Source organism: Malaya genurostris, chromosome 3 (genome assembly GCF_030247185.1).
Source record: "Malaya genurostris strain Urasoe2022 chromosome 3, Malgen_1.1, whole genome shotgun sequence".
In the NCBI taxonomy this organism is placed as follows: domain Eukaryota; kingdom Metazoa; phylum Arthropoda; class Insecta; order Diptera; family Culicidae; genus Malaya; species Malaya genurostris.
In genome coordinates, this window is record NC_080572.1 from 218,895,409 (window position 1) to 218,920,366 (window position 24,958).

General features: G+C 37.4%; 1 protein-coding gene across 1 annotated transcript in view; it reads right to left on the reverse strand.

Moving 5' to 3' along the window:
• LOC131437848 (uncharacterized) overlaps positions 1-24,958 on the reverse strand; it is a 53,300-nt gene that overhangs the window by 13,443 nt on the left and 14,899 nt on the right. The window contains exon 2 of the mRNA XM_058607465.1: positions 13,061-13,147. Coding sequence (XP_058463448.1) covers positions 13,061-13,147 — 87 coding nt within the window. The remainder of the gene's footprint in view (positions 1-13,060; positions 13,148-24,958) is intronic.

Genomic DNA, 24,958 nt, shown 5'->3' on the forward strand with positions numbered 1-24,958 from the left:
AAGGAGCTGAATAATAACCTATGTTTAAAAATATTTCAGCAATAAAACGATACACTTGAACAGGAAACAGGTATTCGGAAGAAAACATACAGCTGGATTTAAATTCAACCTTTCCTCTAGTCGCAGCGGTGGGAGAGATTATCGTCACGGTCAAAACGGCGTGCAGTAAAATTACTTGAGCACCAGTTTAAGGAAAACAACCAAATCAGGTCGTTACTCTTGAATTTGACATTTAGTTGTTATCGCCTCGAGCAAGTTACTGGAAATTGCAATCCCATTAGCACCTTCGAAATACTTATCGAACAACTCGAAATATGAGTAGTAGAGAAGCTCATTTTTGTTAATAACTCAATTGTCCTATTTCATCTAAAATAAGTTATCGATGAAACAATTATACAAAGACTGATGAGTGTGAATTTTAAAATTAATATGCGTCATACTAAACTTATTCGGAAAAACTACAGATTATCATCAAATGAGTCACCCTACAGAATAGCATCTAAACCGCAATGTCAGAAGCAACCTGCGAACTTTGCTACAATGCTGACATGAACCGGATCTATGAGAAATCTAATAAAGTAAACATTTTATAAAAGTTGCGTTGCGATGGCCAACGGTGCCATAAATTTATTGAACTGCGAGCCGCAAGGCAATTGTGACAAGAATATTGCGAATTTAACGCCCATTGCTTACACGCCTACTTTTTTTTGTTTCTTCATTGCATTCGGTATGGCAGTGAATCATAGTGACCGCATGAATAGAATGTTTACCGTCAGAGACCTTCGCTGGGAAATATAAGACTGGTTCTGGGTGCGATATAACGTGTCGAACCAAATTGGTACTACGACTAGGAGTTTGAACGATATGATTCTAAGAACGGCTTTAGCACTTCAACAATAATCTCATCTCTGTGAATGTGACAATTGATTTTACGGAATGCGATGCGCTCTAGATTCGGAAAACGTTAGTCCGCCCCAAGCGGTGTTCTGGGCCAGCTTCGTTCCTATCGTAATTGCTGCCGACTTTGTTTAATGTCAGCTGAAAAAAAAATACACACACACCCGTGTTGCATTGTAACGTCAACGGTAGCGACGTTGAATCCGGGTGGTCAACAAGCACTAAAAGCCGTCCGTTGTTAACACTACTACTGATCGACTGACCCAGTGTCCAAGTTGTTTCATGTTAATAAGATGCAAAATAAAAACATTGTGTTTTTTTGCTCAAACCATGCTTCGATCATTAAAAATTATAATAAATTTCTTATTAGGCACATGGGTGTACTATGGTTTGTGCTACAGTTTGCGGTTCGAAAAGGAATGGAAATCGGAACCAACCTTCTCAGCCATAATGTAAAAATGAACTGGTAACAGCATCGGTAATTTTCTCACAAAATAAAGTATGACGGATAGGTCCGCTGCAAGTAAACATCAAAACAAATCATGTGATCAAGTCCATCCGACGTGAAAGAAAATAATAAAAGTTATTATAACTAGACGTGTTTCGACGGGTATGTACAATTTTCGTTATTCATGCCTTCTTGTTCTTCCGCAAAAACTGGCAATCGCACTTACTCATAAAAAAGTGATCACCACTTTTTTACAAGATCATGCGTTGCAACTATGTTGCGCTCTGCTCACGCAAATGAAAATTATTTTCTTTCCATTAAAGCTAATTGGGTGGTTTCGACTAGCTGTGCGGCAAACTTCTGTGCTGGGTACCAGCAAAACGGTTTATGATTAATGTGTGTCAATCAGTACGCTTTTGCCGACAATCAGAGCAGGCTGTATTAAGCGTTCTAGAAAAACATGTTTTCTCAGATCTTCGGTTACGTTGCGGTGAGGCCCTAGCAGCATAACCGTAGGTCGTTTTCCATTGAAAAACAGTGGGGTGAGTGATGGATTGCACTGGCTTAGAAATTTCGAACAGAAGAACAGAACTTCATAGGGGGGTTTCGTTACTACTTCTGTTCGAATCGACCCGCCTGTCTCACATACATTTGAACAGGTAAGCACAAGTAAGGATGAGAGATATGGTTGGAGGATATTGGCAGGAATGTGAAGAACACTCCATGATTTTGTGTGTGTGTGTGTGTGTTTTTATACTAAATACTACTACTTTTGTCTTTTTACCTTTTTTATATATATATAAAAAATAGGTATAGAATTCGCTCAAACTTTAGAAAAATTTTCCGAGGCCCGGAGGGCCGAATGACATATACCAATCGATTCAGCTCGACGAACTGAGCAAATGTCCGTGTGTGTGTATGTGTGTGTTGTCAACTAAGAGGTCGAGATCTCAGAGATGGCTGGACCGATTTTTATCAAACTAGTCGCAAATGAAAGGTCTCCCCGTCACCCAAAACGCTATTGAATGGTTTTAAGATCGGATGTTTACTTTTTAAGTTATACGAAGCTTTATGTCAAAATTTTCACTGTCACTGTTTTCTGTATCTGTCACAATTGACCTTGAAAACAGAATATGTTTTCAGAATTAGATTCGGCACGGTAATAGCTATCCATCAAGCAATAGATTGTTAAAATCCGTCCATTTTTAACGGAGATATCGAAATTTTTGTGTAAACGACTTTTCCCCCTATTCCAGTAGTAGAAGTTTTGAGCGCTATATGATAAAGAAATGTATGGGAACAACGGAAAACACGATTTTTATACTGTTACATACAATTGTTTCTAAGTACCAAAAAGACTGTGTACAGCATCATTTTTCATGACATTTAGCCTCGGACCGATTTTAGCACTGCTCGTTTTTGGCAACACAATTCGAACGATTAGAATATGACATATATAAACCAGATGATGGCGGAATTTTTTTAATTATATTGTTTTAAACTACTTACAGCACTAAATGCTGGAAGAACATAACATCCATATACCATTCGAATCAGTTCGTCGAGATCAGCAAATGCGTGTGTGACAAATAATTTCACTCAATTTTCTCGGAAAATTTCTTTTCTGCAAATTCAGATTCATACAAAAAGTCGTATGCCCCCAAACAAAGTTCCTGAATTATGTTTGGTTCCGACCTCTGGTTCTGGAACTACAGGATGATATGTGAAACGAAATCAAAATTGTGTAACTCATTTTTCACGTAGATGGCTGAACCGATCTAAGATTCAAATGAAAAGTTTCAAGATTCTATAAAACATCTTCCTTCTCAGTCAGATCCAACTTCCGGTTTCGGGGATAAAAATGTCTATTCCACATAAATTAATCAGGTTTATCGGGTTAGCATATTTGGATAGTCGATAACCAAATAAACTTTTTTCAGTTCTAGTGGTATTCAGTTTTCGATTCAGGAGGCACCCAAAAAATTCAATTTGCACTACGATTTCTCAAAGATGTCTACACTGATTTTCAAACATTTTGAAACAAATGTAAACTATACAGCTACTCAGGTGAATTTATCTGACTTCGGCCATACTAATTTTAGAATTCCGGTTCCAGTACCAAATCGTTTCTCAAAGTTCAATTGTTTTCTGAAAAAAATCCTATTAGAATTTCAGAAACAAAAATTCAAATTAAAATATACTCATAGTCCCATACAAAATTAATTAATTTTATCCAATTATGGCTTCCGATTCTCGAATTACATGATGATGAATTCTTAAAATTCAAACCGATATAGAAGATGACAATCCCGAAAAGCTTCAAAGTTGGACTCAAAACTGTTGTAATTTATTCGTCATATGGCCATACGAATCGGTTTGGGTTATGCTGTTTCCTGAATACCGGCTCTGGAAGTACCTTAAATTACCGTAAACTCTAAAGTGGAACTTTTTTCGACATATCAAGGCATGTTTAATCGATTATCACACTTTAAGATTCAAATTCGATCAGATTTGCAGTTTCGACATTACAGAGTAATGAGTGATTAAAATCTCAATTTGCCGTTTAAAATGATGATAATTAAAATAATGTCATGAGAACTAGAACACCTAAGAATATCTATGCAAAAAACACATGCGGACTGATAAAAAAAAGTATCATCTCACTGCTAGGTGGATTAAACACGTTTTTTATACTAAATATACTACTTTTGTCGAAGATTTTCGAAATTTTTCCATAACTGTAGCTTGTTATTTATAGTATGAGAATTATCTCTTCACAAGAGCCCAACTGCCGATAGGTCATAACTCCGGGCAGTTTGGTGGATTCGTCTCTTTCGGTACAACATGGACTCCATTCGCTTTATACCATTCCAACACATCTTTGGGGCGTAATGACAAGATACCAAATGATGCCAGAATAGTAAGAAAGCATCATGGCTGCGTAGAAATGATAACAATTGCTTCTCCAGGCATTCTCCGTGGTATATTTCCTTCTTTACTGTTCCGGTAGTGACTTACTCGACCATATCTGCGTATTGCCTGCCAAACCATATATTTTTTTGTGAGCTTGGCCGTTATCTTCATTCTCGAATGCTCCTCTATGCCGTTTCGTTGCATGGCAGTATGAAAAGACATTCCGGGAAGCTGTTTCAAAATTTCCAGCACATAAGCTTCATCGCCCATGATCACGCAATTTTGTCAAATTTTCGCGATACAACTTGCGAGCCCGGCTTTTAGCCGTCACGTTCTGTTTATCATTACGGTTCGGTACAGTTTTCAACTTGAACGACTTCATACCAGGCGGTACTTGGATGCACGAAAATGGAAGACATATTTATTGTTCTGGCCACAGTACGTATCGAAAGATCTGGTCTCTTCTGAAATATTTTCTTCACCAAGCCAAAACCAAACTTTTATGCAAGTTCTCTTACTGACAGATCCAGATTTTCATTGCGACCGCATACAATAGCTTTTCGCTTTTTCTGTTTTTTCGACGTCATCTTTTATCTAAAAGCTTCTGCACAAAAAATTGATTTTAGACAATAAACTGCGAAAAATTTCACGCGTTGGAGGTGGAGGAAGAGGGAATTTAGCAAAGTCTTGGCATTGCATTCCTTTTGTGGAATTTGACCTTTCTTTTTTAACAGATTTCGCAGCCGATTCTTAGCGTACAAAATCATTTCACGGCTATTACTTAGATCCTAGTGATAGTAAGAATCTTTTCAGGTAGGGGCTCGAACAGACGACAATTGTGGGGTATTTGGGGGTGTCCAAATTTTGTCGTGCAGAAGAAGAAAAAGGTTCAAGATCACAATTCTGAATGCCATATTTTAGTTCAACCCTTGTAAAATTGGAATAAGGGTCCAGAAAGTCCAGAAGAAGGTTAGAAGTTTCAATTTCTGAGGAAAATGTTTAGGTTCTTTTTTATCCCAAATCATTATCTTACGTTTTCCGTTGCGTAATAATCGAATTATGTGTTTCTCGTAGAAACTATATGAATATTCAAAAGTCACCTGTTGTGCAGTGTCCCGGCAGATTTTTGATAAGTCCGGCTTCTTCTAGGCCCGACATTGCCGGGTGAGGCTCTTTCTCCGGTCCCACGAAGGTGATATTCTGTTTTGGCAGGATCTGGCATAGTGCCATCACGCGAAATCGATGATGGAATGGTACAAAGTCAACGATGTTGTTTTTTTGCCGAAGGAGGTAAATCAATCGTACTCTCAAGAGCTTCATCCAATAGAACAAATTCTGGGCGATCATGAAGGACAAGCTTCGGAAAACAGGTAAGGTTTCCCAAAACGATAAGGGTATGAAGAAAAAGTGGATGAAAGATAAGGATTTGAAGAAAAAGCGGTTGAAAGATAGCGCAAGCGTTGCAAGAGTTTAGCCATTTGATGATAAATTTCATCTGTTGCATATTTTTCGAGCACACTCTATAAACAATATAAGAGAAGGTAGGGTAACGGTACCCACGCTCATCTCAGCTTCAGTAGTCAAATAAAAAACGAATACCATTATTTGGAGTAAGATCGGTTGTCTCTTTTGATAGATTGATTCTATGAGTAAGATGAAAATAGCTGCATTCGGTTTGAGTTTTCGCGTAGCTATAACAGCTATAACAGCTATAACAGCAGTGTTGCAATTTTCGAACTAGTTTTCCTGTGGTGTTGCTTCTTAGAGCCGAAGCAAAGACTTTGTATCTAATTTTATCACAATTCGTTGATTGAAATTCGGCAAAATAACATGGCGCCATAAATAAAGAGAAAACATCACATACAAATCACTTCTTTTTTTTATAAATTTCAGTCTAACTTGGCTAAATTTCGGAGGAAGTACGAAACAAATGATTAATAAGGTTAAGGAAACTATGTCAGCAATACAAATCAAATCGATTCCAGATAATTTCGAGCTTGTGTTAAGCGTTCGAAGAACATGTTACATGTTTTTAATCAAAATATAAAAACAATTTTTGATTTCTGCTAATCGTGTTACTGTCTTCTTGAAGGAGTATCATTTCAGTTCATGAAATATTACCTCATTCGTTTCGAAATAGGCTCACACATTTCATTAACATTGAAACACTTGACAACACCGATGTTTTGGATCTGTCAGTTGAAAAAAAAATTTAGGCAACCGCAAAGATATTGATTACGGTTAGTTTATTAGCTACGGGATAGGGATAGTATTAGATAACATGCGTGAGATCCATCGTTGGTCTCCTTCAGAAATCACCTTAGTATTCAAAAATGTTGAACAACTTGTAGAGATATCGCATGTAGCTAGGAGTGGGTGTTAACCTACTTCATACTGAAGGCTGTGTAGATTGATGTAGTTTAAATGATCGCGTGTTACTATTGTTAAACCAGACCCGACACTAGACATCCCACATTTCACTCCAATTAGCACTGTTCTACCTCTTTGCCTATGTAAATAACGAAGTTTGGTGTCAACGTCCAATTAAATACCTTGTAATGTCTATATTAATTTATTACGATCGCTATCGAATCATGTCGCGATCGAATAGCTTTGTACTGGTAATTCGTTCCACTACAGATTCCAATGAGTTTCAGCGTTTCTGTTGTGTTAATTTTTGACCGTGGTTTCACAGCTGCGGGTTTCGTTCCTTAGCTGCCAAGAGTCGAACACGAACAAAAAATAAACATAACCTAAGTCTTTCGGTGAGTTTTAATGGACTTCAGTAATCGACGCCTCCTTCGAGAGCAATTTTCCTCCGGTCTTGACATTGCAATTGGACCCGGCGAAGTGCGTGCATACACTTTAACCTCAATGCGTTTTTGATTTGCATGAGTGCTACTGCAGAAGTAGTCAACCGGATTTAAGAAAAAAAAATGCATTTCACAACTCAATCGGTTTGCTTCAATCTTTTAGAGGCTCATTATCATAAATCTCGAATTGAAATCATTTGTAGATAAATTTGCAACCGGGGACAGTTGGCCTGCTGATTGCGATCGGAGCAAGCTACGTTTTGATACGAAGTAAGTAGTGCTGGCGCCATTCGCAGTCAGTCGAATAAAATCAAGATCGCTGTTACTGTTACGCAATGTCGAATCCTAGCTTTATAGTGTTTACAACCGCCCGGGTTGACGGAGCAGTCTGGATTTTGGCATTGGCAATGTGATTGATAAATGGCGCTGTAAAAGTTTCAATAACATGTTTTTTTTCTCTAAAGGTTCGCTTTGCTATCGATATTTTTTGTAGTGAAATTAGCACTGATCATTAGCAGAGCTGCATGTGACTCTATCGTAAAAGCATGATTGCAGTTTGATCCAACCGGTTCGGTTTGCATCACGTGATCGACGGAGTTTCCTGTTTCTCTTTGTATATTCTCTGTTAAAAAATAGTCACTGCAAAAAACATGCCGATATCTAATCGTACCGTATGAAGGCACTTGAAATAAGATTATGCCATAAGAAGATAGATAATAATGGTTATAAATTACTATATTTGGAATTCCAACCATACCTTTTATTCAAATAGAGTGTAATATTCGGGCATAAATTACTGGAAGCATCGAGGCATCATACGATGAGGGAACGTGAATAGCTAGCCGAACCACTCGTAGGAGTTCCCTTCTAATTTGAATTTCATGCACTTTGACGGATTCAGGCATGTATAATGTGGTTGGTATTTTTTAGCTGGTTGTTTTTATTAGAAGAATTTCTTGAATGCCCGTGGAATCCGCGTTAGTACTTCTGCTTACGGGATCACCCATCTTATTGTCCTTTCTTCGGTAACAACAGTAACTTAGAGGTTACTTGATGGATGATTTGTGGACAATAGTAAGTCGGTGGTTGTGGTGCATTTCCTTGGTAAATTCCCTTTACTTAATTAATTTCCAACTTTTTTGTATCCTTTGGAATCATAATATTTCTCCGCAAACCTCCACGTTTATGTACAGGGTGTTCCATCTTTTATGTCGGTATGTAAACGCTGAATAACTTTCACATCTACCAACCGATCGACTGCATCAGATAAAAGATGGAGCACCCTGTATCTAATGTAAACCAAGTTTACTGGTGTTAGTAATTTGGGCATTTTATTTAGTATGTACGTAGATTTATTTCCAATGCTTGAACTTACGATGGGTAGTATTTATATCAATGGGCACAAGTTTAGTCAATTTTGACGTGACGTAGGTAAAGGCTATATGTAGCAATTGTCGTAGATCTTGTTTCGAGAAAAACAAACTTGGATTATATTTTGGAAAAATATTGATAATTAGATCTCGGGCTAACGATATCAAAATACGTTGTAAATGAAAGTTGTATAAGATATACGTATTACCATTGACGACAAATTTCATATTCAAAAAGCCATGTTTTGTGTTGGGGTCTTTTTCAGCTTCTTCAATTATTTCTTTTTTCTTAGGTCTTTTTCGTATTATTTCAAAAGGTGCGGAACAAATCGAGCACAACCTTTTCTGAGACCGAAATTTTCTATAAAAATACGATAAATCGACTCTGCAGATATCGATAATTCCGATTCCATATATTTAAGCGATGATTGCGGCTCTTTTTTAATGAATTCACGCACAATTTCTGCATAGAACACTAACAGAATCGTTAACACTTATGTAATGCAATCGTTGCTGAAAATGGAAGATTTATACTTATCAGCCTGTAATTCTGGAACCGGAATTTTGGTAGTGAAATTTAGTAGTGTTATATGAGGTTGTAAGACCATTCATTTGAATTTAAGTTTCTTAAAATTGGATGAGCGGTCTCTGAGAATATCGAATGCACTGTTTCAGTTCATTATGCTTATTTTACCCCGTAACTCCCGAACTAGAAGTCGAATCCAGATGAAATTCAGTAGCACGCTATGGGACTACAAGGCTTTTAATTTGAATCGAATTTAAAGAGAACCGGTTGAGCGATATCTGTGAAAATCGATTGAACTTTTACTACATTTTCCGGAAACTCGATCCGGGTAAAATTTCATATGTCGTTTTCGCTTAAGAAAACTAAGACTGACACAGGGTAGTTTCATCAAGGAAACACTTTGCATGAAACTGTGTTGATTTCGCACTTAGCAACGGTGGTTTGAGCAAATCTGATATAAAAACCGTGTTCGAAACTGACTCGATTTTCAGTTCAATAACGTTGGAACTTGGTTCAAAACTGGCTTCAAACAAACGGTTTGACAGCAGTTAGAGTGAAAACTGGGTTAGGTTTGGCATCAAGCGAAAATGACATTAGCAACCTATGCGATCAAGAGACATTTGCTCAGTTTGTCGAGCTAAGCCGAAAAATATATGACATTTGGCCCATCGGGCCACGAATAAAATGTCTGTTTTTACAGTGATTGCATAGCCTTTCTATACGTTTAACGCGCCGCCTACCTTGTTTTCGTTGCGCAGCTGGATTTTTTTAAATCGAGCAGACGGAAAATATCAATATAGTAGGGTAAGGGCTCCCTATTTCATCTTATTTGTAAAGACGTTACTTTAAAAACCTGATTTAGTCACTAAAACCACTATGATTTTTTCATATATCTGCTTAATTCGACTTGCTTCATATAGAGAATTGAATCACATTTCTTGTAAATTAAAATAATATTCAAAAAATCAGCTAAAAACACTTCTGATATGTGCACTACTTTGCTCCTAAGTTCATCTCAAAGGATTTTTATTCACCCTATGGTTGGTTCTTTATTCATCCTATTAGAGGCCCTTACACGATCATTAAAAGTGTCAATACTAAGTAATGTCACTTCTGCTCAAACGCTTATCATTACTGCATTACTGTACATCATTACTTTTTAGCATTACACGTTCATTATTAATGATGAGTATTTGTAACTACCACAGCACGGGGCTTGTAACCAGAATGACTTTCCCTCAGCAATAGTACATATTAGCAATATTTTTTATCTTCATTTAACTGAAAACAAATTTGATTTGCCATTGAAATGTTAAGGTAAATGAAACATTAATAATTTAAATCTACACTTTGTCATTTCTAGAATTTTTTTCACGTATAGTTCTAAAGAGAAATTTTACTTAATGGTTGTCAAATTTTCTCATCTAATATAACGATATTCAGCACTTCCACAAAAAAATAATAGGAAGAAATAATGTTGGTAATGATGGAAAATCCGGAATTCCATCATTACTCTTGTCATGTCTGAACTCGTAGACCTTACACGATCATTAAACGTGTCATTACTTTTTAGTATTGATACTTTTAATGATCGTGTAAGGGCCGCTATTAATTAGCAATGGCGACAGTAATCAAAGCAAAACATTGCACTATTACACGCTCAGGTTCAGAATATCAGAATTCATCATAAAAAGGGCCTAATGACATCTATGAGACAACACACGATATATTTCGAAACAGTTATGAATCATTTCGACGCCTTCAAATTTTTGGGTCGTTTTCGTTACCTTTCGTTTTAAGTTTAAAATATTACTGTAAAGTTAATTTGGTAAACTTAAAAAAAAAAAATGAATTGTTACTATTTACGCATTAGCCCTTCTAAAAACGAATGCAGAGCCAGGGGTGCCATTTATACCCATTGCCATTTATAGGGGTGCCATTATAGATTTATCTGTGTTGTACAGATTTTTGCGTTCGCATACTGATTTAAATCAGATTACAGATTTTATACAGATTTCCTAAATTTAATACAGATTTGTACAAGTTCATAAAAAGTGAGAAGTGAAAAATTTGACTTTTCTCTCTGAGTATCTATTAGTATTTGATTGCAGTGATTCTTTAAGTTTATTAATCAACGGACAAATCACATATCAAAATGGAAATCTTTTGTGCAGATATTAGACTTGTTATGCAATACATATTTTCTATGAAAATATCTGGCATCTCTGTGCACAGCCAATGAAACACACACACTTAACAGCGGAAACATATAGCGGAAGGAAAACAGTGCTACTAGATTTGCCACAATGATTATTTCATTAGTATTTAACACGCCATATCAAACACGATGAAAACAAAACGCAATGAAGTGAACTAAGTGAAAAACTTTCATCTCATATTTTTGAAGACTTTTATTGCTTGTCGGGTAATTTTTAAAGTTTTCAATCGTTAATTAAACAAGTGGCAAATGAACATTACTAATTATGAAGTCATCCAACATTCAATAGTAGTGTAATTGTGCGAAATAGTAATCATGTTTTGAAACGAATCGATTAGTAGATATTCAGCAACATGACGAATTGTAAATCTTGAGACGAAAATGTGTCCTAAATTGAGAAGTGAGTTTGTTTTAAATTAACGATCGCCGAAGAATTTAAAACCATTTCTTCCAATGGGAAAGTGTGGCAATAGCTTAAATAATCATTTCAAAACATTTCACAGTTTGGTTCAGGTACGTTGTAAGATATTATTCATGTTCAAAGTAATGACGTGAAGGGATGAGATGGAAATAGGAGCTCAGATGAAATAGGGAGTCGATACCCTAAGTGTGGATAGAGTGATAATGAAAACTTGTTTCGATTTTTGTTATAGTTTTCCTCTTCTTAATCCACTCAGAAAAAGTGTTTTATAATTGGATACGATCAAATATTCTGGATCTGAAAATAAGTGTCTGAGTAGCAAGAAGACGTCGAAAAGCCGTCAATTCCCCGGTTAATGTACAAGATAATTGCATGGCTAGTACAAAATTCTAACTAATGCTGAGGAGTCCTTCCAGGTTGAGACTCGAACAACTGATCTGACAAAAAATCTCAAACCTCTACCCTGAAAATTGCTGTTGGCCTCACAATTTTAATTACAATATTTTAATTCATCTTACTTGGAAAGCTTTTCTGTTATCTGTTTATGAAAATGAGGCGCCAGTTTCGTGAACTTGTTATCGTATGTTGAAAGCTCGACATAGTAGGATCAAAAGGATCGTAGCATCATTCATGCTCTGTATGGCTCTGTATGCCGGAAATCGGTAGAAAGAAAAGTTGAAACAGAATAGTTAAATTGATGCCATTTTGGTTCTACCTTTGGTGTAGGACTTTTCAAGGAAAAGAAAAACTATCTTTTATAGTCCAAACGTCGATGTCTGATACTAAGCTGCTCGGTCAGTTTTGAATGTTCTAAAGTTGACCAGACAACGACAATTTGACTTTTACAGACTTAATTTTCCTTGGAAAAAGTTTACACCGAAGACTGAAACGTCGGATAGTAAAAAACATTTCTTTCTATCGTAACACTGTGACAGCCACGATTTCTTGAGAAGTTACAACTGTTAGTAATAATAATCTGTACAGCAAATGCACTGCCGCCGCTGATAATTCATGGAAACGACGTCACGCCGATATGCAATTGCTTTCTACTGAGCCTCTTTTAGCGGACATGTAATATAAATCCGATGGATTTGAATTAATTTCAACAAATAGTGTAATTTCCTCCGGTTGTATCACACCTATCTGGGTTACGCACCTTCGGTTGTACACCTCTAAAAAAACACGCAAATACACGCCCAATACAGCAACGTCAAACGTTAAGGTGAATGAATGTATGAGGTGACTCCGGGAATTCAGATCAGGATGCGGAGCGAGGGATAGTCTCGTAACAATATTATATTACCATAGAAAATAAATGGCTGTCCGTAGGCCAAGTAGACGTTGCATTATATAAACCTGTACATTTGCTGTACAGTACGATTCGATGATTTGCACCGGAGAGTAGAAGTCCACCACAAAGTCATTGCACAACCGAAAGACCTGCAAATACTTACATATTCCGGCGCGTAGGCATACAGTGCATCCTTAATGGCTCTCGCCGCCGGTGGCCCCAGTGCCGACAGATATGCGAGAAACAGTGCCTGCAAGAAAAGCGCAAAACGAACAGAAATGTCATTGGTTAGTACATAATCAGAAGCCGGATGCGTATGTACGACTGTTTCAGGTGACAATTAGACGCAATTTTTCTAATCGAAATATGTAATTATCCCGCGAACTGGCTAATGTATGTGATTTTTCATAACGACTTGCTAATAACCGATTGAATAGCAGATTATGCCTGTTGAACTGTCGCAATGGTATGTTCTGTGCTCGGTCTAACGTCATAATTAGCAGCGAATAGGGCGCCAAAATGGCTTTTTTTTGCCAAGCCGCTCGACTCGGCTCGATCGATTTCAAATACCGAAAGTAAACAAGTACATAATCTAATTAATTGCGTTTGCGTACGGGTGATTTATTCCGACAAATCCGTGGGAAACCACGCCGAGTGGAAATTGATAAGTTTCTTAAGTTCTGTGACGGCGAAGTCGGGGAGTCCTGCAGAAGTTTGATGTATGATTTATTTGCGCTCGAATTCGCTACGATCCAATTAGGTTCCGAACTTACGCAGGCATGCTGGGCGATTGTGTTGCACAGTCCGCACCTTCGTGTGACCATTAATTTACTACACTGAAATTGTCACGTCAGATGTTAGTCTAGTGTAGTGTCCCTAACTGTCTGCCTGTCAGTGTGCCAATGCTGAGAATGCACTTTTGGCCTTCGAGCGTGTGCCGGCTGGGAGAAGGGGGGTCATCGAAGCCATTGACAGCTTTTGACAAACGTTGTAACAAACAACCGAAACGGTACGGATTGCGGTGGGAATGGCCATGGGCATAGTTGGGTCAGCGTCCGCCCAGCTGACAGGCTGGAGTCATTTGGAGGTGAGATAAGATTGACCGGCCGATTCTGCAACGCACTACTACTCCCACTTTAGTCATAAATGAAAGTACATTTTTATGAACTGGATCCCGTGCGGCACACACCACTGGACGGACTTGAACTAAGTGCCAAGCACATTAACTGCGGATTGCTGTGGATGCAGAACAGGCAGTTATATGCATTTATGACATGCCATAACCGTAATGCGTAACCGAATGGATGTATTCGGCGCTTTGAAAGAAATGTGTCTCGAACGAGTTTGAACGACTTACGGCGTTTCGAAAAGCATTGCAAAAATGATCGACTGAATTCGGATTTAGGAGTTTAAGATAAAACCAATTTAAGCTTACGCACGCAGATACATTTTGCGAGTTTAATGTTCACGCTTTGACGAAGGGCAGTATTTTTCAATGAGTATGAAGGCTATCAGATGCAAAGAGAAGTAAGTATAAACCAGTAATTCCCAAAGTGGTCCCTACATCCCTACCGGTGGGCACTAGCTCATTTTTAGTGGGCAGTAAATTGTCAGCTGGCAATAAGTCGTAAATAGTGGGCTTCGCCACTTAAAAAGAATCTTTCTGAGAAAGGCTCTGAGTAAATGTATTCATGACATGTTTATTTAAACATGCGGAAAATTTTTCAATATATCATTGTTAATTAAAATCCAAGATCAAGACAATTTAGTAGTTGAAAAAATAATGTGAATAATGAGTCTTCAATTCTTGTGAGATTTTTGAGAAAGAAATTGAAAGTAAGCAGATGAAAACTTAAGTGGTATTACGATCAATCATTGGTCAAATAAGAATAGTTAAATCCATACACAATATAGAAAAAGTATTCACTCATGCTTTTTTAAGAAATGCGACGAATATCTGATACTATCGGTTGACTTCTTCCATTATGTTTTGTACAGTCTTCGTAAGAGAACGCCAATTTGCCTTATACTGCATCTTACAACAGTCTTTTGCTTCTTATTGACTTTCCTCTTTTTTAGTTCAATGCACGATTGTACACGACATTGCTTGGATGGAGAAATTGGGGTTCCGCTTATAACAGATGGTCACTTTTTTCGACATTTTTGCGTCTTCCGGCTTTCGATTTTCTCCCAATCGGGACTTACTGACTTTCGACAAATAATCTCCTAATTGCTTTATTACATTAGTAACAGTTAATTTGACCACATTCATTCATTTCGATAACTTTACGAGCGAATAGTATGAATTTTAGTGATGTACAAGCAAAATTTTGACGACCATTTCCTCAATCGAAAAACAAATGTCAAAATCAAACAGTAGGCATGAGGCTCGTTGAGGTCGAATGCGACTTAGCGTACCTAAAAAATTGGTACTCTAATTTCAATAAATGAATTAAGATAGAAACTTTTGAATTTTGATTGCAAATTTTTGAAGTTTAACATAATAAGAGATGCCAGGATACAGATGCTGATCTCAGTTTTTTTTTATTTCAGCAGTTCATGCCCTAGATCTATTCTGGCTTATGAAACATGTTTGGAATAAATGGTACAGCGATTCTTTCTTTCAACGAAAAATTCAATGTAATTTTGGTTATCGAGCTGAGATATCGTTTTAATATTACTGAGTTTTTCTAATAATTCACAATCGCGTTCAGAGGTTGTATGGATATTGTGGTATCCAAAATGCATTGAAATGGACGACGGAACATAAAACTCCATCAAATTCCATCCATCTAAACATTTCAAGAAAATTCGATAATCAGTTATCAAACTTGAGTACGGGATAAATCAAATCCAGTATTCCATTATAAAGTACTCACAAGGTTTTCTCGCTGTCCAGAATTTCTTAACATCGCGAAATATTAGATTACGTGGGCTTTGTCCACTACTACAAATCGCTTCCCGAATCATGAAATTTAAAGGGAATTTTTCAACATAAACAAAATTTCTATTTAATGGAAACTGTTTGATCAAGTTTGATAACTGATTATCGAATTTTCTTGAAATGTTTAGGAAATAAATATGACTACTAATGAGTTATAACTTATAAAATTACAATTGTTCTACCGATTTTCTTAGTGTTTTCAATGTTTGTACTCAAATGTTCTTCAGCTTCAGCTTGATAGTTTTGTGATGTTTGCGATGTTGCGTTTTCATAATTTCCTTGAATTTTTCAAGTTCCACTGTATGTGATGGGTTCATATTTTTTGACACGAATTCGACTTCGTTGATCCGGTGTCACTCTGACACGTTCCGAGTGTAGTGGCAGGATGCTAGATCAGACCAGAAAGTTGATACTTTGGGCTTTCTTATAAAATGCTTCTTAAGGCACTCGCATGAACCGCACCATCGAATGTTCCAGAAGTGATGAAGAGAGTACACTGAGGTGTTTTTCTTACGCGGGGAAACTTCGGAAATGCGCGTAAAAAATCACTTAGCTTCGGAAATCCGTGTAAATGAAATTTTCGAGATCAAAAAAAAATTTGATGCCAAAAGTCTTAGAATTGCATGAAACGTCGAGATTTAGTGTCGTCCTGAATTTTTCTGGGACTTTTTTGAGATAACATTGAGAGCGCGTATAAATATTTTCGAAAAGTACACATACACATACACACACACATTTTCCGATCTCGTCGAACTGAGTCGAATGGTATATAACGCTAAGGCTCCGTTCATAAGTCGGTTGTTCCAGCAATTCTAACACCTTTCTATAGAGAAAGGCAAAACTGTTTTTTGGCATAAATCGACTTTGGGCTGGGACTGCGTAACTTTGGAAATCCGCATAGAAAAAATTCTCAGAATTAAAGATTATTTTTAAAACCAAATGTCTGGCAAATGTATAAAAAATGTCGAGATCTGGTGTAATCTAAAATAAAATTATTTTTGACGAAAATCGACTGGGAATTGGAAAAATTTTGAAATTTCCGAAATCGATTTTTTTTTATATCTTGGGAATGCATAAAACGTCGAGATCTGGTGTAATGTAATTTTTTATTTTAAAAAAATGCTAAGTGTCAGAGAGTTGGCCTGCAAAATTTTTCGGGATAACACCTGATCCCGACGTTTCATGCATATCTAAGACAAAACAAGAAAACCGAATAACTTTGAAAATTTACGTAAAAAACGCGTAACTTTCGAAATCCGAGTAACTTCCGAAATCCGCATAAATTGTGAAATCCGCGCAAAATCGGAAACCCACATAAAAAATCTGCGTAACTTCGGAAATCTCCGTGAACAAAAACGGCATAAAAAACCGCGTAAAATTTCATCACATCTGCAAATTTTTTTGTACACTTTGATTAACAAAAGTTTCGAACATTTCCCGGAGCATCGGACTAAGGTTTGGTTATGTACCTGCCCAAGATGTTGACGGAAGTCGACCTTGGCGAACTCTCTAGCGAAATCTTGAATTGATATGTTTGGACGGCTATTGAATTGTTGAACAACTTTTCTGGTTATTTTCCTGCCTTTAACGACCGCTCCTTTCCATCCTCAGGCGCTCCTGGAAGGTTTTCCCCGAGACACAGTCGTATCAATTGCTACATGAGACAGGCAATTGGAAATTTTGTCTAAAGTTTGAGCGAATTCTACACTTTTTTTCTTTATTTTTATAAAAAAGGTAGGAACGGCATGAAAGTAGGAACTCAGTGGATCTATTATTGACCAATTTTGCTACCGCCGAATTGCAAACGGCCTCTAGGTTGGTTCTCTCCGGAGAAGGATGATAGGCACCATCAATCTGCCAGTAGACCCGAGCTCTTATAACACACTTGTTGTATATCAAAGAGGTCGAAGACTGTTGTAAAATAAGATCCATTTTATAACGGTTTTTGATTCCAAGACATTGCTTTTATTTTTATAATAACTCGAATTATATTAGGTCCATAAAAATTTCTTGTATCGAACAATAAAACATAAGCAGAATTACTAAGAATCAAGAAGCCACGGTAGATTGTTGTGCTGTAAGATTCCAGCGCACATTTCCCTAGTTGTTGTTTAACATCCCACCTTGGGAAAGTGAAAGTATTTACCAGTTTTGTTACCATCATCGGCTTTGTATGAGTCATTTTATTCACGATATCGACCTGAGCTATCCAGTTCCGATAGCTTCCGCTTCAGCTAATCCTGTTCAGTATTCCCACGTAGAGTTCAGTTTCGAATAAGGCCTGTATAATGCAAATTAAATCGCACACGAGGCTTTTATCGTTGAACAAGTTTCTTTCGTCGATCAAGGGGATACGTAAGAGAAGGTCATTTAAATGCATTGCAATATTTTTCATTCATAGGTTGGTGTATTTTTTCACACGAATAATTTAGTTGTTTTATGACAGGGATGACAACGTGGTGTCGTTTACATTGATTACTTCATATCCTAGGGTAATAATTTACTACGTAGCCTGACCACAGGAGTGATCTGAAGTCATATCTTGTACTATTACGTTATTTTTCACATTCCGGTTTTGCAGTGACCTCAGCATTCGACGAAACTTACTTCCCCTGGAGAAACCTTTTCAGGTTTGGAAATAGATAATAGTCGCTGGGGGCCAGGTCTGGAAAATACGGGGGATGATGGACTAATCTGTACCTGTGAATTCCGTTTTGATAAATAAGCACCTTGAGATTGGAACATACGAAGTCAATAACTCAATAAGTCGTGTGTCGTGTGACTGACACACAAATGGCGCTATCATTATCAAATACATATGACGTTTATGATGTACCAACTTTCAAAAAGCTATGTGCGATATTTAATGACATTTCGATTAGTCTGAAAAAAGTAATAGCCATTAAAGTGAAGCTACTTTAGATGTCTTCAAAACAATGGATCGAAAAAAAATTGGTGGTTAAATTTATCAGTGCTAAAACCCGGGTTTACGGTTCAATGCATAGGGCGCTGGTCTTACAACCCAGTTGTCGAATGTTCGAGCCTCGGCCAAATTCCACAAAAGGAATGTAATGTCAAGACTTTGCTTTTTTACTTTAGAAAAAAATGCTATACAAGATCAGCAACGGTTTCAGTGGTGTTATCTGGGTTCTGATCCGTCGAGTAGAACCATTTGTTATTGGTTGCTGAGTTTAAATGCGGCCGTACAAACACGGATGGTGGAGAAAGTTTTGGTCGTCCAATCGAGGTGGTTACTCCAGAAAATATCTAAAATGTCCACAAATCAGTTATATCTAAACATTAACTAAAATTGCGTAAGATAGCTGAGCTATTTCATTTGCCGCCCCCTTTGGTAAAAGGTCCCAAGAATCACTCTGCTGCCCCCAATAAACGTTGCTTCCCCTTTCGTCTCCTTTCAAATATGTCACTGGAAGGCAGTGCGTTTAAAAATATGTACGAACTATTAGCTATGAGAAGACTCCTTCCAAAGTAGGTGTTGCGTTTACTTACAGTCTATCGAATCAATAAGGTATTTATGATTCGGGGCCATGTTCACCAGTAATAAATAAGATTTTTTGCTTAGATATGTGACAATGGACGAAACGTGGATCCATTGCTTCACTCCGGAGTCAAATCGTTTATTACCCGAGTGGACTGCAGTATGTGAACTACTGTCGATGCGTCCAAAGATACAACAGTCAGCTGGGAAAGTTATGGTTTAGTATTTTGGGAAGCTTGTGGTATAATCGTGACCGACCATATCCAACTATTTGAACAATCAATAACGAATACTACATAACGTTGTTAGATCGTATGAATGCAAAAAAAATCGACCTTGCATGTCGATTGCATGTTTACTGATTTGCCAAGACAATGAACCGATTCACACGTCGATGGGAACGATATTTAAATTGAACGAATTACACTTCGAATTGCTTCCTCATCTACCGTATAGTCTATATTTGGTCCTCAGTAGCTTTTCGCTGATCTTTAAAAAATTTGTCCACCGGTAAGAAATTCAACTAAAATGAAGAAGCAGTAGCTGAATGCAAAGTCTATTTTGAGTCAAAAGACAAATCCTTCTACAAGCACGGCATCGAGAAGTTAGAAAAAATGTCCACAAATCAGTTATATCTAAACATTAACTAAAATTGCGTAAGATAGCTGAGCTATTTCATTTGCCGCCCCCTTTGGTAAAAGGTCCCAAGAATCACTCTGCTGCCCCCAATAAACGTTGCTTCCCCTTTCGTCTCCTTTCAAATATGTCACTGGAAGGCAGTGCGTTTAAAAATATGTACGAACTATTAGCTATGAGAAGACTCCTTCCAAAGTAGGTGTTGCGTTTACTTACAGTCTATCGAATCAATAAGGTATTTATGATTCGGGGCCATGTTCACCAGTAATAAATAAGATTTTTTGCTTAGATATGTGACAATGGACGAAACGTGGATCCATTGCTTCACTCCGGAGTCAAATCGTTTATTACCCGAGTGGACTGCAGTATGTGAACTACTGTCGATGCGTCCAAAGATACAACAGTCAGCTGGGAAAGTTATGGTTTAGTATTTTGGGAAGCTTGTGGTATAATCGTGACCGACCATATCCAACTATTTGAACAATCAATAACGAATACTACATAACGTTGTTAGATCGTATGAATGCAAAAAAAATCGACCTTGCATGTCGATTGCATGTTTACTGATTTGCCAAGACAATGAACCGATTCACACGTCGATGGGAACGATATTTAAATTGAACGAATTACACTTCGAATTGCTTCCTCATCTACCGTATAGTCTATATTTGGTCCTCAGTAGCTTTTCGCTGATCTTTAAAAAATTTGTCCACCGGTAAGAAATTCAACTAAAATGAAGAAGCAGTAGCTGAATGCAAAGTCTATTTTGAGTCAAAAGACAAATCCTTCTACAAGCACGGCATCGAGAAGTTAGAAAAGCGTTGGAATGATTGTTCTGCTCGAACCCCTCTCCCCTCCCCAGATCCCTAACCCTTATCCCTATTTCGAGATAACACCCGATGAACAACACCGATAAAGACTGTCCCAGAAAGTATGGACGCAACCAAAAACCGCTACCATTTCGCAATGGTTCAGAATCTGTCAATTTTCATGGCTGCGTCCTATTGTTTACACTGTTCTCTAACCACTTGTGCAGTTGTTTATTCGTTTTCATAAGTTTGTTTCGAAATGCGTGGACTTTCAGCAGAACAACGTCGGAAAATTGTGTTTAAATGGTGCACAGAACGCAGACTGTCACTGAGAAAGATAGCAAAAATGGAAGGAGTAAGTGAAAAGGCCGTGCGAAATGCAATCAGGAAGTTCGGTGAGGATAACACCTTTGAGGATAAACCAGAAAACGGGTCGAAAAAAAGGTCCTGCTAACCCTCAGTTGGATAAACGTATACTGAAGGCGTTCGAGCAAAAGAAGGAAGTTTCAGTTCGGGATGTGGCCAAAAAAGTGGTCAAATGTTCTTCGTGCTAAAGAACGTTTCAATCATCGAACCTATAAGAAGCAGAAACAACCTAAACTTAGTCCGAAACAAGAAGTATCGATCAGGGCGAGGGTTCGAAAGCAGTACAATATGATTCTTGCTGGAGATTTGAACTGCATAATCATGGACGACGAAACCTACGTGAAACTTGATTACAAATCCTTCATTTACTTTTCGTTTGAGTGTTTGAACAGAATGATTTTACAAGGATAATTTTTTTAAATATTACCATTTAATTCTGTTACAAAGTGTTACACACTGAAGAAGAATATAAATTGTATTCGAAATACGTATATGTGATGTGACGTTCATTATACATGATTTATAGTGTTGTGAGATACATTGTGAATTTGTCTAGTGACGTGATATACTTGTAACAGAATTAAATAATAATAATAAAAAATTTATCCTTGTACAAATCCTCGCCGGGGCCACAATATTATACGGTGCGAGAAGGGCAAGTGTTAAACCAGTCCGAGACATCGATTGAAGTCGAAAAATTTGGTAAGAAAGCTATGGTCTGGCAAGCAATTTGTAGCTGCGGTAAGATTTCGAAACACTTCATCACCACTGCTTCAATGAACAGCGAAATATACATCAAGGAATATTTACAAAAACGACTTCTACTCATGATTCGAAGCCACAAGGATCCTGTTGTCTTCTGGCAAGTTCTTGCTTCTTGCCACTACTCGAAATCAACGGTAGAATGGTATACTACCAAAAATGTCACTTTCGTCCTAAAAGACATGAATCCACCAAATTGCCCATAACTTCGACCAATTGAAGAATTTTGGGCATTAACGAAGGCACATCTTAGGAAACATGTCTCGGCAGCCGAAACCATTCAACAATTCGAAAAAGATTGGAAAAAAGTGTCAAAACTTGTCGCCAAGAAGTCTGTACGGAACTTAATGAGAAACGTTCGCAAGAAGGTGCGCCAGCTGGTCTACAATGGCTAAGTAGCAAATGTTGAGAATAATATTCTGTTTTTGTTGTCTAATATGATCAGTATATCGAATAAAATTTGAATATCTAACACTTGTGAATTATTTTTTTTCTTTTCCTTCGCGTTTCGCCTTCGGCTCATCAGTGCTTGAAGCAGTTCAAATTGAACTGCCATCTCGTTCCTAGCAGTTCAACTTAAACCGCTAAGCAGACGCAAAGTTTGCACTATTTATGCAACCCTTAAATAATATAACACAGGTGTTTTATTATTTTTGACGTCTCAGGCGTAAACGAATGACGGCTTATTACTGGCCGACGCAGAATGTGAACATTTAGGGGCAGAGATGGCAGTTCAATTTGAACTGCTTTAAGCACTGATGAGTCGAAGGCGAAACGCGAAGAAAAGGAAACAAAATATGTGCTTTTTGCACAAACAAACAAAACCCCTAAATGTTCACTTGTGAATTATTTACAGCGAAATCAAAGTGCGTCCATACTTTCTGGGACAGTCTTTGGGTTAAAGCCGGATATAAATAAATGATATACAATACAATTGTTTTGCTCCTAATGGAGATCGCATTGATGAAGAAAATCGATTTTTGGCAAAAAAGTGTTTTTCTCAGTTAGTCAAAAGACCTTTTGAGTGGTGGGAATACGAAGGTTTTCCTTGCGAAACATGAATTGGAGACAAGCATTTAAGACGAATATGAGCAACCTGATTTGACTGATATACGTTGTAAGAGGTAGGACCAGTTTTCACAAGCTTAGATTCAATCAAATGAAAGGTCTCATGGTCCCATAGGTTGCTAATGAATTTTCCACGGATTGAATATCCGGTTCGGGAGTAACGAGGTTGAATTTGCAAAAAATGAAAAAAATGCACTCAATTTTCACAGAGACCGCTCAATCGATTTTTTTCAGCATAGATACAAATTAATTCGCAAACTCAGATTTAAATCAAAAGTATTGCAATTCCATTAGTTGAAGTAGAATTTTATCCAGATCTGGTTTGCGGTTCCGGAAATACTGGATAGGGTGTATGAAATTGTAACCTGTCAAAAGTTCTAAATTTTGCTCAAACTTGTTTCAATTTATAGGTTATGTTGGTTGCTGACCAAACAGGCCGATTTCAACTATTCCGGTTCCAAGCTCCCGGAAGTACCAGAATTAGCGGTCAAAAACTCAAAAACGGAACTCTCATTATTTTCTCAGGACAGCTGAGTCGATTTGCACAAACTTAGTCTAAAATAAAAGAGTCTACGTCTATAGCAATAGACTGCTTTTGACTTTTGTTCGGATCTGATTTCCGAGGCCGGAACAACAGGGTGAGATGTGTTTAAATTATTAAACCGTCATTTAGAGCGAAAGTGCAAAAAACGAAGAATTCCTATTATTTTGAGTCAAAACTGTTTAAAAATTGAATAGGTTATGCTAATGTATGCACAAAAAAAACTGTTTTTTCTTATTCAATATACAAAGAGAATTGCAATTGAATCAATTGAAGAATCCCTTTGTAATGAAAATACAAAAAACGTTTTTTTTTTACGAGAAAGGCATCATGGCACTACTAGGTGGATTAAAACAAATGTTATGAAATTGAAATAATGTGATGGGAAAAACATTTTCGCTTGAAACATGAAATCGGAGTTATAACATGTTTTAACTAATAATGTGAACAGAGTATAAAAGAATCTAAACAAATCGAAGAAAATACATATAAAAGTACTTCCGTCATTTAAAAAAAAATAGTCTTGAGTCGAAATGGTCTCTCCTTCCGTATAAAACAAATAATTTGCCATACGGCATTTCATCGTTTCTAAATATAGTGCTATTTAGCGACATAATAGGAACAAAATGATGTTAGGTCACCCAAACGGTACCCACCAACAAACTGCATCGCAATTAGAAGCCACTCGACATTGGAAACTGCATTTGAATTCATGCCGCCCGTGAGCCACACAAACCTAGTTCCTACGTTCCCAGAAAATCGTTCGAGTGTGCACTTTCGTATTCCTTCCCCATGTGTTGCTATAATTACATGTAAATGTAATTGATTATCTAATATTTTTGAACTGATATTTTTCTTTTTGTTCAGTGCGATTTTGCACTACAGAAGCCGTGCCGGTGATTGGCCGTTTGATATCACGTCTTTAGATCGATCGCTTCTTACAGTGACTAACTATCCGGCAATCGATTGCTCGGGGCCTTACCAGTTGATTCCGGTGACGACGCCGATGCTGTAACAGCAGTTTACGTTGTTTCAAAATTGGGTTAAATGCGAAACAATCGGAAATGATTGGTGACCAACAAAACGGTTTATACATATTGTTATTCCAGTTGCATTTTTCGTATTTGTCACTAACCCCGTTTTCTTCCGTTGATGTTGGGTGTGAGTACCGGTTTTTCGCTAAAAATATCACCCGACTGAATGACGCGTGCTTTGCACTTATCACTGCTTTCGTTAGGTATCAGAGCAAGCAAACGGACACCTCGCGGTAAGTGAGTCATCACAACTTATGGTGCGTCGGTTGCCGCGTCCCATCGAACGGCATTAGACATGGCTGTCTAACGAACACGCACTGGAGTCCATTCCTAAGAACGATTCGTTCAGCTGTCACTAATAGTAATTAATTGAAATGTTGAATAGGTGTGATGGATGCCGAA